Source organism: Solanum pennellii, chromosome 1 (assembly GCF_001406875.1).
Source record: "Solanum pennellii chromosome 1, SPENNV200".
Taxonomy (NCBI): Eukaryota; Viridiplantae; Streptophyta; class Magnoliopsida; order Solanales; family Solanaceae; genus Solanum; species Solanum pennellii.
The window spans coordinates 87,320,633-87,339,989 of record NC_028637.1 but is presented as its reverse complement, the minus strand read 5'-3'; the positions used below and the strand labels follow the sequence as shown (position 1 = coordinate 87,339,989).

Here is a 19,357-nt window from a genome sequence, read left to right as displayed (position 1 = left end):
GGTTAGAAGGTCAAATAAGTTATATGACTATTAGTTATACATGTATTAAAATAATAAATTACAGATTTACCCTATAAATTTATTTTATTTTTTTAATTGACATCTATACTGTTTTCCTATATATGTTTGTTTTTTTTATTTCTTTTTATATATAAGCCATTTTCATTTCTTTTAATATTTTTTAATTGGAAAGTTTACTATTTTTCCATTATATATAGACTATTTTCATTTCTTTTTATATACTTATCATTTTTATTAATTAATGCAAATATAAATACTTTTTTAATATTAAAAATTTAATTGTATATTTTTTCACGGTACATATGCTAATCAAATATTATCATTATTCAATAATACCACATTTTATTAGCACGTATTATTATTTTGTAAATAATGTATATTAATAATTTACAACAAGTTTAATATTCAATAGTTAATACTTCATGTATTATAATCTAAAAGTAACAAAATAATACCTACATAACTAATATCCGCATAGATAATATCCGTATAATTAAACTCACATAACTAAACCCTGCATAACTAATACATACATAACTAAACCCTGCATAACTAATACCTACATATCTAATATCTGCATAACTAATATCTACATAACTTAACCCTGCATAACTAACACCTGCATAACTTTATCGGTAACCAAACGACCCCTAAATGTACGGGGCAAAAGGGTTACCGAAATTGGACTACTTATTCCTTTGTTGGAATCTACCAAACAATTGAGGTGGCTTGTCATCATTGGTCAACATATAACATATACTCCCTCCGTTTAAAAAAGAATGCCATAGTTTGACTTGAAACGGAGTTTAAGAAAATATGTGATTCTAAATTAAAGTTATGTCAAGTGTACCAAAATGTCCTTTAATCTTGTGATATTAAACATGCTACGTGGGAAGTTAAAGTTAAAATATTGCCAAAAAAAAAGGGTCATTTTCTTTAAACAGATTAAAAAGAAAATAGGTCTTTTTTTTAAACGGAGAGAATATATAAAAAGAAAATATAATTAAAAATATATATATATATATAAAGAAAAAATAATAAAACAAAGAAACCTAAATTTGTTTGGTCCAAAAAGTTGAGAACAGGCTGTTTGGGGTCTACAAGAAACTAGTTTTCATCAACTTATAATTTTGTTTTAGTCCAAGTAGCCGTTGCACCACCCTAGCCTCCTTAATTAATACTCCATTCATATTTGTTCATCTTTACGTGTTAACTGTATTATTTTAATAAGTTCAATATTATTTGTTTAGTTTATAAAATTAATAATAATTTATTATTTTATTTTTATTATTAAAAATTATTTATTCTTTCGATATTTAAATAACTTATAATTTAATAAAAGTAATATGATAAAATTATCCTTTTTATCATTTACTGCTTCCTCTTGGTTTTTTATTTCTTCATTCCTAACTTGACACATTTTTAAAGAAATACTTGCTCATTTTTTATTTATATGTTTGTCCTAATTAAGAATAATTTTTAATATTTGTATTTTTACAAAATTAATATATAAATGACATTACTTTTTCTATTTTACTCATTTTATTCTTGATGGTTATTAGTCTTGAAAGTATAAATTTTGACCAACATAGAAAAATTAAATGATTAATTCATGTTCATTGAATAATTTAATTAATCAAAATAAATTAATTTATGTTTATTTATTGAAAACTTGACTTCAAGAGAACACTAAATAAGAGTACAATAATAAACTTACCTAGTAATTTTTAAGAGATATAAAATCTAAAATAGTGACATAAATAAAAACGGACAGAACTAATAAATGATAGGAGTATAACCAATTTACTATAGTCTTTAAATATTTCTCTTAGTTCGTATTTACTTTTTATATTTGACTTGTCACAGTCTTAAAAAAGTAATAAATAGAATGATAATTTTATCATATCACCCCTAATTATTACAATAATTTGAATGCAGAGAGGAAAAAAAAACAGTTAATAATAAGGATAAAATGTATAAAATGGTGAATCTAAATCAGACAAGTAAAAACAAACATTTTAAAATAATGACAAGTAAAAGTAGATGAAAAATATATTACAAAATGACAACAATTAATAATAAGGATAATTTTTTTTATAAATTATCACTTAATTTTTTCAAATTGTTCAAATAGTGAGTATTATTTTGCAGTAAAAGTCAAAGAAGAAAGTATACAATATTGTCCTTTTCATTAGTTGTATTATACTCTAATTTTGGTCAAAATTATTGTTACGATATCAAATTTTATGCAGGATTTTTTATCCTCTAAATTATTTTTTAATATATTTTTAAAGTATATATGTGCCCACGTAGACACATTACTATTTATAATTATGCAATATTTTTTATATCCACATGAACACATATATACCTTTAAAATACACTATTAAATAGTATAAGGTTAAAAGATAATTTCCAAAATTAGATATCATATCAATAATTTCGATCAAAATTTAAATACATTTCTGACCTTTTTCTCTATTATTTTTATAGCATAGTTTTTTGTCGCAACAAATGTTCCTTTTCACCCTCAACGCTCCTCTTTCCTAAAGTACACTTCCCCATAATTCCAATTTGTACTTCACACATCTAACCCCTTTTATATTTTAGATTTAAAATACATATATTTCATCCTCTTTAATATATAACGAGCCTTTTAATTTAGTCTTGATTGGTGTTTATATTATTTTATTTTTAACGTGTGTAAATAAATATTTAAATTTATACATAATTGAATAAGTAAATATAGTAGATATATTCAATTTTCATGACTTTTTACCTTATCTATTTATTTTAGTTATTATTGTGTCTAATATACATTTCTTCTTGAAAATTATATTACATGTATCTATCAAAGCATGACATGTGTCATAACTCTATATAAAAAAATTTATATACTTAAGCTAAACTCGAAATAACGATTCGGATCAAATTTGAATCGATCAAATAAAATACATTTTTAACTTATTACGCACTTTATTTTGTTGGTAAAAAGCATAGATAAAGTGGTATATGTATTTAAACACACTCCAGAAATTATTTGGTGGGTAAAAATTTTCTATATTGAGGTGTTTAGTTGAGTTGGTGATAAACTATATTTCAAGCATATATTATATGAGGAAGTTAGGCTATTAAGGAGTTTAAAAAAAGATAGAAACGATTTTTTAAAGCAAACTAAAAGTACTCTTAACATATGCGGTATTTTAATTACTTTGACATTTTAATGATTACGAGAACATGTTATATATGGTAAAAAAATGAGAAGCTTGATTACCAAATATAAATGACAAAAATATTTGAAAATATTTCTGAATTTTGGAGAAATTATTAGTTTTATTCTTGATTTTTAAAATTATTTTTTTGATTTGGCTAGCTAAATTTAGATACACCTTCGATATATAACCTTTTATAGCAATCAAAATTTTAATTCACTATTCGTTTGTTTTAAATTATGTGACACAATCAAAATTTTGAAAGTCAACTAAGCTTTTTTATCATGGTTTTTCTTAACAAGCCTTTAAATATTTTAAATTATTAAATATTGTAACTTATGTTAGGTAATTTTTTTCACGTAGTTTTCAAATATATAATTTTATTTTAAGGAAAACTTAAATTTCTTATATCTAAATTCATAATCAAAGTTAAGAAAGTTTGAAATTTAAGTGTGTTATATAAATTGAGACACTAAAAATAATGGGGGAAAAAAGATAAATATATCCGAAATTATCGTAAATGGTATACAGAAATCCTCCGTCATATTTTTGGGACATCGGTGCCCCTACCATCGAGAAACTAAATCATATATTCCCTCCACTCTAACGAAAGAGTAAATAGGAACAAATGGCGAAACCGCATTCATCTATCTAATGTCTAATAAAGGTCAGATATGTGGATAAGATTATGACACGTATATATCTGTTAGTATAAAAGACATGTATGCTTTAATTTTTAGACGGCGGGGCATCACTATCTCAAAAATATGACAGATGATATCTGTATAACGTTTACGATAATTCGAAAGTATATTTATCATTTTTCCCAAAATCCATAACGTCTCTATGATATACTAACCACCAATATTTTCTATATCTATAACGTCTCTCTTTATAAAATCGATTTTTTTATTAAAAGCTCCATCTTTTTACTATCTTCTTCTTCTTCATCTCTCTCTGTTTTCATATACAAATGCTTCAATCAAAGCCAAAAAGCTTTCCACTTTCATCAATGGCATCACCACCCTACACAACTCCATTGTTATCCGAATCATCAAACAGCATAATAAGCACCACAAGCAGTGAATCAGATGAAAGCCCCCAAACTTCGCAAAGATTTCAAGATTTTCAATTGAAGATTTCAACAACCCCCATTTCTTGTTTTCACTCTTACAAATCCTTAGCTGTTCTATCAGGCCATGTAGGAACAGTTTCTTGTTTAGCCCTTTGTGGGGAATTCATCCTAAGTGCTTCTCAAGGTAAAGATATAATCGTTTGGCAACAGCCCGATTTACGCCAATTTACGAAATTTGGAACAGGGGATGGCTCTGTTAAAGCACTTATCACTATCGGCAACAAAGTTTTCACAGCACATCAAGATTCCAGGATTCGTGTGTGGAAAGTTTCAAGAAGATCAGAGAATGTCTTCAGATTAATCGATACATTGCCTACAACAAAAGATTATCTCGGAAAATTCATGAAACAGAGCAATTATGTACAGACAAGAAGACATCATAAGAAGCTCTGGATTGAACATGCTGACAGCATTTCTTGTTTAGCTGTATCAAACGGCTACATTTACTCAGGTTCTTGGGATAAAACCTTAAAAGTATGGAGAATTTCTGATCTCAAGTGTTTAGAGTCAATTAAAGCACACGACGACGCGATAAATGGATTAGTTGCTAGTAACAATGGGGTTGTGTATTCAGCTTCTGCTGATGGAAAGATTAAAGCTTGGAAAAATATTTGTGGTACACATTCACTTAAGGGTATTTTGGAAGGTCATAAAGATGTATCTTTGAACTCTGTTGTGGTTTGTGAAGATGGGGTTTTTGTATATGGCGGAGGGTCAGATGGGTATGTGATGGGGTGGGTGGGTAACAAGAATCTTGATAGTTGGAGATTGATATGTGAAGTGAAAGCACATGAAATGGCTGTTTTGTGTATGTGTTTAATGATGGGTGAATATTTGTGTAGTGGATCAGCAGATAAGAGTATTTGTATATGGAAAAGAGAGATTAATGGAGGGTTGTTTAAGTTTGGTGTTATTAGAGGACATGAAGGACCTGTTAAGTGTTTACAAGCTTCAACAACTAGTGTTGGGGGTGGGTTTATGTTGTATAGTGGGAGTCTTGATAAGAGTTTAAGAGTTTGGTGGATTCCAAAGTATGGTGATGATAGTGATGAGAAAAAGGACTCATCTTTGATCACAAACTGAAGATTTTGTCTTTTCGTGTTCGATCATATTTTGTGGGATTATACTGAGTGTAGTATAGACATCAATTATAGTTATTTCTGTGAGTTTTTGTATAATGTGTATTTGAAAGAGTTCAATTTTTTTTTTGTTGTTTTAGTGTTTTTATGTGTGTTAGGGACATTGAAGTATAGATTTTGAGAGGAATTGTGTTTTTTTTTAATATTTTAATTCTTTTATTATCATATGTATTTCTTGAGAATTGTAATATTAGGTCAATAGAGTGAAGTATACATCAATAGAAGATGAGAACAAGTTGAGAGAATTGTGTTGTTTTTCATCTTTTATCATCATTTGCTTTTCCCCCCATATAATATGTGAATGTCTTTTAACTTGGTCTCTTTGATTAATTATGTTCTTTAATTTTAGATGAACATAAGTAGACATTTAAATTTGTATATAGATTATAGAGTTAAATAAACAGAGTCTAGGGTTTTTTGAAAATAGGTTTTCTACCTTCTCGAGGTAGTGGTAAGGTCTGCAACTCTGCGTATACTCAACCCTTTTCAAACCACACTTGGTGAGATTCCATTAGGTATTATGTTGTTGAAATATAGAATTGAAAAAATAGACACATACGTCATAATTGACATTCTACATGACAAATTTCATCATACAAGACATCCCACGAGCTTACAATGTGTATTACGTCACGTAGGATGCAAGTGTCTGCTTATTGAACATCATGTAAGTTTAAGTGTCTAATTATGTACATCTCAAAATTGAAGAGCATATTTATCAACTGAAACCAAATTAAACAACCTATTTATATATAATTATGTCCTCGTTTGTTATTTTATATATTTCTTGAGAATTATAATTAGGTCAACAGAGTAATAGATATCAAAAAAAATAAAATAATGAGAACATTTGTTTTATCTATTGACATTAGTCTATTTAATTAATTCATCAGCTTGTTCAACAACCACCCCCTTTATGTTCATTAAAAAAAAATACTTAATGGATTTAAGTTACATATATAAGTGTAATTTAGTAGGATTATGTTATATCAAATTATCTTACTTTATGTTTGAAGTTATTAGATCATGTTTGGTATAGACAAATACATTTTCTCTACAAATAGATTAACGATTGTATATTTTATTATTTTTATACATTATCATGCACAATTTCTTTTTTAAATAAATAAAAGAATCAAGAAGCAATAAAGCCAAAGGAAAAGGGGGACAAGGGCTAAATAGTTATCTACAATATTTATTTGCCTAAATAGTTTGTCTCCATCTATGGTACTCCCATAAAATGGAGTGAATTACTACTCTATTCAATGCTCTTTTGCAACATAACAAACAAAGACAATAATTATAAGAGCTGTGATAGAGTGGTACAATATTTAAATTTGAGTTTTTTTAGTAGAGAATTGTTTTTTTTTGTTAGGGATTGTTTTATTTTAATATGAAATTTTTAATGCGAATTTAGGTATAGTTGAACTCTTGTATGAGTACTGAACATCCCATTGAAAAGTGCATAGAGGGAGTATATTCTTTTCGCTGATTTTGTTCTTGTCTAATATTGATTTGGCACATCTTAATTCCTATAAGAATAATAAATAAAACGACAATTGTACTATATCATTGATTACAATACTTTCTCCGTCCATTTTTAATTGTCATGGTTTCTTTTTTTTAGAGTCAAACAATAAGAATTTTAATTAGCTTTTTACGATATATTTTTTCGTCATATTAAGATGCAAAAAGTTACAATTTATAGTACTAATCATACAATTTTTGAATAATTTTTAATTTTTTGTATAAAGTATTGAATTGATTTAATTTAATTTAACTTTAAAAATTAGTCAAATTGACTTTTAACAACGGCATATTAGATATATTAGACCTTAAACTTGACTTCAAACTTTCATAGTGCACAAATAAGCACTTTAACTATCCTATCTTTCAATAAATAAACACGTGATTTTTGAAGCCAAAGTGCGTGAAATACAAACGCTCCCACGTGTATTAGTGAGCCAATCAGTGATTGCCAACTAACTAAACATTTACATGTCCTTTTTTTAAAAAAAATATCTTACATGTCATTTTGAAACTAAAAAAAATTAAAATTAATTTTAATTAATATAAAAGAGATTCATCAAGGGTAGAATTGTCATTTCAGCATTTTTTCTACCTTTGTGGGTCTCGAAAATTACCCTTCACTCGCGCATAATGCGTGCATTTCACGCATTTTGTCAGGTAAAAAGCGCGTGTTTATTTATTGAAAGATGGGATAGTTAAAGTGCCTATTTGTGCACTACGAAAGTTTGAGGTCAAAGTTAAAATTTGAAACCAAGTTTAGGGTTCAATATATATATTATGCCTTTAACAACATGACGATTAAAAGTGAACGGACAGATTAAATTAAATGTTTAGAAAAATGCCAAGTAAAATAGAAACTAAATAATAATTTATCTCTTGATTTTTTAAGTTAGATAACTAAATGTTAATTTATAGTGAATAAATAAAAGTGGATAAAATTCTTAATTTGTGTGATGAATCAAATACAACAAATTTTGAATAGTTAGCACACAGCTCCATGAAACATGGGGAAGCTGCCCAAATCATGTGATACCTATTACACCATTATTAGACTAGTGAACTTTTAAGATTCCTAGTTTTTTGTTTAAGAATTAGCCTAAAGTCTTAACCAATAATAGGGCTCTTTATTTCTTTAATTAAGCAATTTTTAAGGAAAAATTTTTTTGGCTAAAATTTGGTTAGGATGAGATTTTTTCTATGTAATTTTGCTTTTTAAAACTATTTTTATTCTTTTAGCTTAAATAACTTTTACTAAAAAATGAAAAAAATATTAGTTTTAGTTTTTTAAATTTTTTGATCGAATTCTGACTAAATTTTCTGGCTATTTAGCACTTTTCAATTTTTAATTTGCTACATGTTGTTATTTCTTGTCCTTTCTCTTTTATCCCTATTAAGCTTATAGGATAATGATCATGTTGCTATTACCAAAGAAAAATAAATAATTACTTAAAGTGTTTACTTGCTAAGAATTTCATAATTATTGTTCAACTAATCCACCATATTATCTTTCTGGGAGCATTTTCTACATCCTTACTGAGAATTTAAAATAACAAAAAATGTAACCCCCCCCCCAAAAAAAAAAAAAAAAACTCCTTAGAATGTAATAAATTGCCTCTGAGGTTCCTTCTGGAAAGCAACAAGACAATTTCATGTAAGATTTAATACTTTATACGTATGTATAACATGAAGTTTTACGATTTAACTAATAGCTAAAATTTACGTATATTCAGCGTTTATATCAACCTAATAAATGTATAACTTTTGACATGGCTTAATCATCTTAATCAACATGTATTCTCAGCTCATTAATTAAATGATCACTTAATTTTTTTTTCTTCGTTTCATATTACTTGATCATTATAGTGAAAATAATTGTGTCATATTAATTAGTCCATCTTACTAAATAAAAAAATATGATTTTAAGCCGTAAATCAGAGGTTTAAACGTACTCATATTTATTTATAAAATTTTCAAAAAATCATGAACAGTAATCAATTAATATGAAACAAAGGGAGTATATTAGATTGGTGGGGTGGAGTTGGTTTTGTTGTTGCTCATTGAATTTCATTATGACTTGTTTTCAACTACTATATTGGTTGTATTTATGTGCCATGTATTCAATTACAAGCAGACACATGGTAAGTTCACTTGACTCAAAAAGTACAACCACTCTTCATCAGTTTCATGTGTGTGGCTAATTATATTGCTACAAAATTATTATTACTTCTGGATTGACTCCCAATTTCTATATGTTTGGTGGTAAGATGGAAATTATACTTTTTTGCTTCATTACTGAGTGAAAACTATTTTACTCAAAATTATTATACTCTCTCTATCCCAAAAAAAGAAATTGGCTTCATCCGAAATACGAGTGTCGGACTAACTAATGTAGTTAATTGTGAAATACGTAAATGTAAAATCTTTAATTTCTTGAGATGGAATTTACGTAGTTAGAAAATACATAGGAAGTATGATATTTTGACGTTGTAATACAATTCAAAATGTTTAGAAAATATTTTTAAAAAAATTACGATGAAAGAAAATATTTTTTGACTGTCCAAATAATAACTAAGACAATCTTTTTGGAACGGAAGGAGTATATTTGAAGGAAAATAGTGATAGTTGAGTGATATTTTGCTCTTAAATAGAATATAAATGATATTTCAAGGCAATTCCCTAAACTTGGGTGACCATTTAGGGAATTAACTCGTAATTTGCGGAATAAATATATGATTCTTTCGTTCTTAATTAAATCTTAATATAATGTTTTAAAGTTCAAAACCCTTTAGCTTGATGATAAGTCTCTCTCTTTATGGCCCTACTCGACACTAATATAAATTTATCGAGTCAGTAAATTTCAAATATTAAATAAGTGTTTCAAAATATCTAGTTTTAAAAGTTAAAGTTGAAATACATTGGACTCTATATTACAAGATGAAAGTCTTGCTAGCTAGTTCTAAAGAACCTTGCCTCTAAGGATTGTTTAACAAAAGCATTGGGTGAGAATGAGTTCTTAACAACTCAACCAACAATCTTTTATTATTTATCTTTTACTTGTAAATTTTGAATTCCTACTTTTTCATAATTTGCAAAAAAAAATAAAAAATTGAACTTTTAAATATAGTTATTTCGAAGTCTTATACACCACAGACAAATTTAAGATTTTAAAATTAAAAATTCGATCATTAATATTTTTAACACATTACACTTTTTTATTTATTTTGAGAGTTGCCTCAAGTATCTTAATTTTTCTATTCTCTTTTTTTTGAGATTCCTAAAAAGACTCTCATTTTTATTTTATTTTATTTTGGCTTTTTAGGTCTGTGGATTGGACCACGAGAACCTAAAAGAGCAAAGTAACAATAGTTTAGTTGAACTCAAAGGAAAGTATACAGATACATTTGTAATATTATATCAAAAAGGGGGACCAAAATATAATTCATACTTTTTCCTTTTTGGTCCCTATACTTGAATTAAAAGATATATTACTACCCTACTAAAGTTTAGATTTATTTTATTGTATAAGCATTTTCAAATAATACTTTTGCTATATGTTGGGCAGGGTTTGAAAATTGACTCTATTATTTATTTATTTTTGGAGAAAAAAAAAGGGGACCAAGAAAGTTCATATAATTAATTTCTTATTTATAAAAAAATGAAACTTATTTGAAAAGACCATCCTGCACTATTTTAATTTTCCAGTTCACCATAAAAATAAATAAATTGGGGACCATTAAAAAGTGCAAATAGGAAAATTAATAACACAATAAAACAATATAGAAAGCACAATCTTTTTGACTTATTTTTGCTTATACTTTTCTCTTTTAATTACAAAAAGTAATACTACAAGAATATCTAAACAATATTGATTCCTTCATTTCAATTTATATGATACGATTTAATTTGAAATATTTAAAATTTATAATCTAAAATACTCGTTGATTATTTATGTGACTAAAAATCATTTTATTAAGGAGAAAATTTTAATTTTACAATTAAATTATTTTCAATTATTAAAAAGTGACATGCGATATGTAAAGGAATATCTCTTTAATATCATCAATATTTAATCAAGCCACCCTCATATCCTTACAAAGAATGTCATATCAATGTCGCAAAAAAAATTGATAACATCTTGGGAAATAGAGACCATTTGGGAGGATATCTGGTGATTGATGAACTCTTTTGAAGAAATTGAGATTATATATATTCCTCGAACATGAAAAGTAGTAGCTCATAATCTAACTAAAATTTCTATTTAGTGTATGGATAGGATTTCTTGGGATTCTACTTTCCCAAAGTTGTGTTGTAACTGATTCAATGGTGTCTTGTGGACATCTGAAACATATTCGAAAGTAATGCAACTAAAAGAAAAAAAAGACAATAAAACAATTATTTCCGACTCAAATATATGAAACATGTAATCATCAATAGCTTAAATATTTTACCTAAATATTACTTTAAAAAGTTACGATGGTTCAGTTTGTACGTACCTCAATTATTTTATCGCGATCTGCTACCTTTCATCAATAATATGGCTTTTTGAGGATGAAATAAAAATAGAATTCATCAAAAGCCAGAACAAAGAAAAGCCAAATGAACTACTACTTCAAAAGGACAGCATACTTATATATCAATTAGCAAATGCTTCTATATAATATAACTGAAGAAAGGAGACAGACTCATATATCGATTATCGAATATCAAGAAACATCTAGACCTCGACGCTCACTTCAGAATAGTCGAATTTTCCTAGTACAATGATGAGAGGGTACAAAATGAAACTGGTAACAAAATTCCATACATTTATCATAATACATGGATGATAATGGATGCTCCATTTCCCAGATGACCTTGTAAGAAGAAACACAGTAGTTATCTCAGACAACCCTGGACTGCACAACACTGCAGAAGCCGGTTGTTGCAATGTCCAATGGCTTAAGAATGTCTACTTCTATCCCAGCTCCGTAAACAGGTTGCCTATACTTGTTTATAGAATAGAACGTAAGCTTGATCATGCAGCACTCTGTTGGTGGTGACAGCAGTAACAGAGGCATCATCAAACCGCAACCACTTCCCACTCTGGTGACGACAATCAGCAGTGTAATGCCCCTTAGAAGCTTCCCTACCGTGGTGGGTGATTGTGGACACAAGTTGATATTGTCGACCCTGTGTGTTAAAGCAATAAGAACAAGATAAAAATTTAGCCTCATTTCTTTTCACATATATCACGTCTTAATAGAAGAATGCCCTGCTTCATTGATAATGTATGTAAAAAAGGCGATTTTTCATTTTTGGGTCCAAACGGGCAGTTGATAGGCACAGTTGACAGGGTTTCTGAAGAACAATTGACTTTTGACATGTGATGCATTTCCCCACTTAGAGTAAATGACAATTAATATTCCTTATAAACAACTATAGAACTCTAACCAGAATTATGAACTTCGTCAAATTATTTCCCATGATTTGGGATAGAGGGTTGAAAAATGAACTCAACAAAATTTGAAGATTACCTCAGTAGTCGAAGAAGCAAGCAAATCACGGCTTATCACTAGCTCCAGAGGAAAATGCACCGGTTTAAGCAATTTGGTACTTCCATAGCTTCCATAACCAAACCGCTTCAGGTGCAAAATCATCATCTTAGGCAGTGTCTGTATGCTTATGGATTTCCTAGCAGTGGACACTCCAACCTGTGAGGAAATAAAGAATGTTACAGGTCACCAACAGGTAGTATGTATCCTGCATTGATCCGCGAGAACACTAAACCAGCTATAACTTGTAAATATTCATCCCGAGGAAAACAAAGATAATCCCGTTGACAGGAAATTTAATCAAGTGAAAGTCATTTTACTGCACTTGAATTGTAATTTGCATATGCATCCTAACAAGATGAAAAATTGGTAGTTAAGTGTCCCACATTTATTGCAGGAATGGGCTATCGACCCATCTCCTGATGTGGATTACTTTGGGAAATTCTCACCTCATGAACTAGCTTTTGGGGTTGTTTAGCGGCAGAGGTTCATTTTATTACACGATATCAAAGACTTGACTCACTCCAATTCTTGGTTACCCAATTTTAGATCCCCATGTTATTGATATTTTATCCATGCTCCAGATGTCCAGGACATATGGGAGGGGTTTTTCAGTGCCCCACGTTGGCAAAAAAGCATGGGTTATATTGTCTCCATTTCCCTGATGACCTTGTAAGTGGAAGTTTTTGAGTTTCAGTAAGCAATGCAAAGAACTTTAGGAGTAGCTTTTTGGAGCTGGCATGGAAAGACTCATAACAACTGCATAATGCATGGCTCACAATCCCAATAATCAATATGCACTTATGAACTCTCTAGAAGCCAGAAGGGAAAGAAACCCCAGATGAATTGAACAAAAATTTAATCACCTTTATGAACTGAAGGTTTTTTTTATCTAACCACCTTAATCCTTTTGGTGTAATTTCCATGTCGTAGATGATGCACATGAACTATTGGAATTTCGTAAGCTCTCCTAACAGTTCTAATAGGGATAGTTTGACAGCCAATTTCAAACAGTAGGGATGGATTGACTCCTTACAGTAACTCGTAGCATTTCCTTATATCAAAATTTTTGAATAATACATTATCATCAAAAGTAAAAACAAGAAGGATGGTGAGCGGCCACAATCAATATCCTTAACAAGAAGGAAAAGTTCTTAGGGAATTTGTACACTAGAGGCCTCCTTTTAATAGTCACTTATCTAAGATTCTATACAGTTTTATGCAGTAGGTTGACATATTCAATACATGGCATTAGGTACAGGACCATTCCCTAACCACAGACAGTATTAAGCCTAATGTCCAAAAGATAGCAGACTAATTTACCTTTCCTGCGGCAGTTCTATATCCCTCGAGTGTCTCGGGGGCAGAAAATAGGCGGAGAGCATCTTGAATGTTATGAACAGCTTCGTGTGAAATGTCAAGATGGACCACCAAAAATGGTTGAACTGTCGCAGAGGCTTTGTTCCCTACAACAAAACAAAGTAGATTCAATGAAAAACTCAATCCAAGTTGAAACATAGTTGAATAGACGTCATAGGCCCTACAAATTTGTCATTCCTACCAAAGAAGATAGATAACACATATTATGCATGAGCACAACATTTAGTTGCCTCACAAAAGAGCTACCCCATTTATTTCAGACTGGGAGGGCTTTTTATGTAGCAAATTTAGGGTTTTACAATGACAAAAAATAATACAGTAGGCCAATTGGTGGAAAAAAAAGTTCCCACCATGATACAACCAGGAAGTACCTTTCCTTGCCAATTCACATAGTTATTCATTCGCATCTTACGCATCCATTAACAAATTTACAATTGAGCCAGAAGTCCAAATTTTATTATCTTGGAATTATAAAGTCAATATAAAATATACTGGTCACGTGTAATCTACATGCTCAAATAAAATCAAGAATAAAGCATACAGGAAATTTCTGAAGTTCCCATTTTACAGATATTGTCATGTTGGCCATTTATTTGTAGTGTGATGCACTAATTCTAAAGAGACGAAAAACATCATCAGGGCTTCTTACCACTTATCAAATGTTATTTAAAATTTATTACACCTACGACTTTGTCATTTTACTTAAACCGATGACCCATATTCTTTTTTTTGAGACAAACCGATGACCCATATTCCTTAAACGGTTATCACAGTTAAACCAGGATTCACATGGAGACTAGAAAATTTATGAAAATGGCATAGAAATATCACCAAGCAAATTACCAATTTCAGCCCCTAGATTTGATTAGTCTAGTAGTCTTATGCTCTTCATAAGAAGCATACATTCTTTAGATAACAAGCAAATTTTTCTTTCTTTGATGAATGAAGGGATATCAATAATCGGCATCAAGTAGATGCAAAATAGTACAAAGGTAAAAAACACTACCTCTCGCTTTAACAAGGCTCTTCAACTGTCCCCCAAAAATGGCACTCAAATTTGAAGGAACGAAGTCCTGAGTTCTTGTGACTGCAGATTTGTTCTTTGGCCCAACAGTTTCCCATTCCTCATCGTCTTCCGATGAAACAACAGAAGAATTTTTCCCACTTGAACATGATTGCCCTTCAAGCTTTAGTAATTCACCATGCATCTGATCCATTACAAAACTCAGGAACTCCTGTGCATCTTCTTGTCTGGGAAAATGTTAATAAAGGGAGTTTTCAGATACTTTACAAACATGACATATTTGTCCAATTAACGCTAATAAAAAAAACAATTAAATCATTCAGTAATGCCAATAAGTCAGATCCCATAGACAACAATCACAGTAGAAGGAGCAAGAAAAGAAACAGTAGTAAAAAAGAAGCGTTTTTTTCTTCTTCTATATTTTTTTTCCTTCTAGCAATTATAGGAGCTAGAAGAAAAAGGAGAATCAGACCAGTCAGGCAAATGTGTAAGTAATACAGTTTGGCAGCAAAGCAGTAACAGATTCCGTTGTCTTTCTCTTCTTAACAGACAATGGACATCATTAAGCTATGCAAGTGCATATCAAAATGGTGACGTCAAGGTATGCCACAACAAGGACATGGAAAAACATCAAGAAGGAAGGCAACAATCACCACTAAGAAGTGTAAATAAGTATATACCTTGGCCTGCCAGAAATGGACTTAGGCACATCAGGAGTAAATTTCTTCAGAACTGTGTCAAACATTGCTGGGCTGAAGGGAGTACCAACTTCAACACTGGTTGCATCTTTCTTCATTGAACTTGTAGAACTAGGTACAACAAACTGAGAAAGAAACCCCACAAATGCAGCTAATGTTGGATACTCAGCCTTGGAAATACTGAGTATCCTTAGCTTTAGCAAAAGCTCAACAAAAGGAGAACAGGACAAAAGAGCTTGTAATGTAGCATTAAGGAAGCATAAGTTCCCTGAGTTGATTAAACCACGAGGTAGCAAGCCCGCAACATCAAGAGGACCACCAGATACCTCTGGGAGGGCCTCTTCTGAATGTAAAATTTTTGCTGAATTGCTAGTGGTCCCATTCAATTTTCCTTTACTGAGTAGTGCATCATCATCTCGTCCAGTAGTTCTAGCCAACTTGTTGATGGCTTTAGCCTCATCTTCCAACACACATAAATTGCTCAAGTCAATATTGTGCGCCATTGCAGATTCTTCATGTCCATTGATGTAGTAATCATTGTGGACATCTCCATTCTGATTGATTTCTCTGAGCAAGTTATCTGCTCCAGCTTTCTCCTCTTTGAGAGTAGTAGAGGAATCTGAGCCTACTCTCTCTTTTGAAGAAGCGGGTTGAGAATTGGATACAGCACCGAAACTTCCAAAAGAAAAACCAGGCTCCGATTCTAAGGAATTAACTGGCACCTTTTCTTCCACGTGCTTATTCCCATCACAACCAGATGGCTGGTTCAGCAATGACTTTGTTTCATCTTCAGTAAATGAACCAAATAAAAATATCTGCAACATATCAAAGACAAGCAACAATTTTGGCTCTATCATTGCTAACCAAAATGGGAGGGGGAAAAGGCAGAATCACAGATAGTAATTTCTTCAAACTAAAGTATCACAAAACACATAGCACAACCGTCTAGTAAATCTACAGAAGCTGAAAAAAAAAAAAAAAAACTGGATTTCAGTCATTTTCCATCCCCGTCATACTACCAATTACTTTTATCAAATATCCACCAATACTTATGACGCATGAAGCTCCTAAACTATGCATATGGAGTTAACAAGTACAAACCACACTTGATACAATTGGCCTGACACTGCTAATGTCAAATCCATGTACCAAGTTCATTTTTTGCCTGCAATTGTACCAGCTCCATTAAGTCTTTACAGCCACACCCCATCAGTTCAAATCCAAACTAATCTTCACAAGACTTGTGTAACCATAAATGTATGGACTTCATACACCTAGATAAATGCAGACAACTTCTGCTACCCTAGGATCAAGGAATCTATTTTCACCTCTAGTGGGACCATTCTCTGAAGGATGACATTTTGGCCCAAACTTTAACTGAAAGAAAGCACATTACTGAGAAAAGGGCAGAGACATGAGTAAATTCATACAGTTTTTTTATCAGTTGAACATTTCATTTGCAAATCGTTATATACGCACTACCGAGCAACTATAAATCAAGATTCAACTAGGCCACTACCCCACACTAGTCTATTGATTCTATGGAACTCAATGTAATTCTAACAACAACTGAGACTTAACTTCTGAATACATTACGTTCTATTCTTAGCTAAATTCATCTTGATTTTCAGAAACTGTAGCCCTTCCATAACAATGTTCCTTCATGTGATTTTTTATCTACCCCGTCCCCAATTATTACATTCAATAACCATAATATTACACTTCTAATCAGGAACTTTGGATGTGTACATTGCAGGCATAACCATTTCAACTACTCCCATTTTCTACGCATTCATTTTTTTTATGGCATTCATCTTACGTGACACCTAAATGCTTAATATGCAGGACAAAGAAAAAGAAGCAAAAGGAGGCATATTTAAATTCAGGAATGCTGTAACCAAAGAGGCATTTTCCATTTAAGGAAAACTGCCCATTGAAAGAAGCAGCTCATGGAAGATCCTTACCCAGGATCAAACAAGGTCAAGAAAAGAACCCTACAGTTAGGAAGCTTCCCACCCAGCAATACATAGAAGGAAAGCAAATCAGAAGGGAGCAAGGCATACGGTCGTATCTTCTCAATCAAGGATCACCATTTTATCCCTGATTGAAGGAAATTCCCTTGGGTTATCCTACAGATCAAATCAAAATCAATCAAGTAATCGATTCTCGCCTCTATCTCAGCAATATCAAGATCAAATCAAACACAACAAATTAGAATGGAATAATGACTTCGGCGACAATCAAGGTGAAAATGTGATACTCTACACAACAATGGTCATAAAGCAATTCATCACTATAAAGAAGATCATGATCGATGGAACAGATGTGCAACATCCCCTGAGCAAGAAAAACTATTTACTCTTTTATCTTACAAAAGCAATGTACTCATTATAGTTTACTAGCAAAGAGAAAAGAAAAAGAGAGATTAGAAAAGCTATACAAGTAGAGGCTGTGACCACTAACCACAGACAAAATCTGGAACTGCCCAGATCTAAGGAATCTAGCACAGTTCAGTTCATCACAACACAAACACAGTACGTCAAAGTTCATACATAAGCTCTAGAACTCTTGTAACCCAAGGGGACTGGACATCACATCGGTGATCCAAACCAGTATAAAACATTTATCAATTTATTTTTTAGTACTTCACATTATGTTATATTCTGCTTATTAGTCTAAGCTGCAGGGGAGTCGAATTTTGTATAGCAATAGTTGCCTAAAATTTTTCTACTAACGGAAAGATTTCAATTCACCACCCACCACCACCACCCTTGAATTTCAAGTAATACTTATGTCAATTAATACCCAACACATAATTTAACAGAAGTGTAAGAACTACCCCTCAACTAAAAGAAATAGAGCAAAGCATGCCCTTATCATTTGTGGATTGACTAAGATTTGCCCCTCAACACGGAAAGTAGAACAAATTTTCCTTCCACTCGACTTCGGTCTCAAATATACCCTTATCATGAGTGGACCAACTCATATTTACCCCTCAAAGCTAACAATTTTTTTCTTTCAGTCAACCCTTCTATTTTAAGGTCAAAATTTCATTTGACTTTTGTACAACGAGAGGAATAACAAAAGGAAACATGTGTAGTTATTTTTTCAAAAATACATATCAAAAGCATAGATTCACAAAACATTCTGTTTTGCTCAAAAGATGACTAATAACTCTGCTCTCTTTTAGTTGTCTTCGTGAAGATCTAACTTCTTGTCTATTCAATTGCAATTATATGCATAATTTTAGCACAAACAAGATAAAATTGATACTTTATGGGTTTTGTTCTTTCTGGCATGGCTCCAAAAGTTAATCATAGAGAACCATTTGGAGGCAAAGGAACATTTTGTAACTTTTTATTGGCAGCAAGAAGCAATTCAACCATCATATATTACAAAAAGTGGGAACACCCCTAAGTCAAAAGTTGATTCACAAATTTAACCCATCAAAAGTTGAGTAAAAGCTTTGCCCATCAATCAAACTGGGGGGGGGGGGTCAAAATGAGATGTAAGCAAGATTTAGTGGGGGAAATAGATAGCTTTGTTGAGTTCATAAGTCAATTGTAAGTTTTTGGAAGTTTGTTTTTTGGATTTCGAGTATAATGGCCCCCCCTGGAGGTTTGTAAATCCCACCTCATCAGTTCATTCATGAGTTCTTTTTTGTGAATACAAATTACCTATTACAAA

General features: G+C 30.9%; 2 protein-coding genes across 2 annotated transcripts in view; one reads left to right on the top strand and one right to left on the bottom strand.

Annotated features, from left to right (window-relative positions):
- The first annotated feature begins 4,056 nt into the window (after window positions 1-4,056).
- On the top strand, window positions 4,057-5,752 carry LOC107014143 (protein JINGUBANG). Its single transcript, XM_015214002.2, has one exon. It carries the CDS (start codon window positions 4,207-4,209, stop codon window positions 5,449-5,451), a length of 1,245 nt encoding a protein of 414 aa, XP_015069488.1. The 5' UTR covers window positions 4,057-4,206; the 3' UTR covers window positions 5,452-5,752.
- Window positions 5,753-11,645: 5,893 nt separating this feature from the next.
- LOC107008165 (ubiquitin carboxyl-terminal hydrolase 24-like) overlaps window positions 11,646-19,357 on the bottom strand; it is a 10,837-nt gene continuing 3,125 nt past the window's right edge. Inside the window, exons 2-6 of the mRNA XM_015207089.2 lie at window positions 15,653-16,485; window positions 14,955-15,199; window positions 13,892-14,034; window positions 12,551-12,727; window positions 11,646-12,206 (exon numbers count right to left, since the gene is read on the bottom strand). Of these exons, the coding sequence (XP_015062575.1) occupies window positions 12,018-12,206; window positions 12,551-12,727; window positions 13,892-14,034; window positions 14,955-15,199; window positions 15,653-16,485 (1,587 nt within the window). The 3' untranslated portion in view covers window positions 11,646-12,017. The remainder of the gene's footprint in view (window positions 12,207-12,550; window positions 12,728-13,891; window positions 14,035-14,954; window positions 15,200-15,652; window positions 16,486-19,357) is intronic.

Bases quoted from the DNA above. Each gene is read 5' to 3' on its own strand.
- LOC107014143 (XM_015214002.2), top strand. From the start codon at position 4,207: ATGCTTCAATCAAAGCCAAAAAGCTTTCCACTTTCATCAATGGCATCA.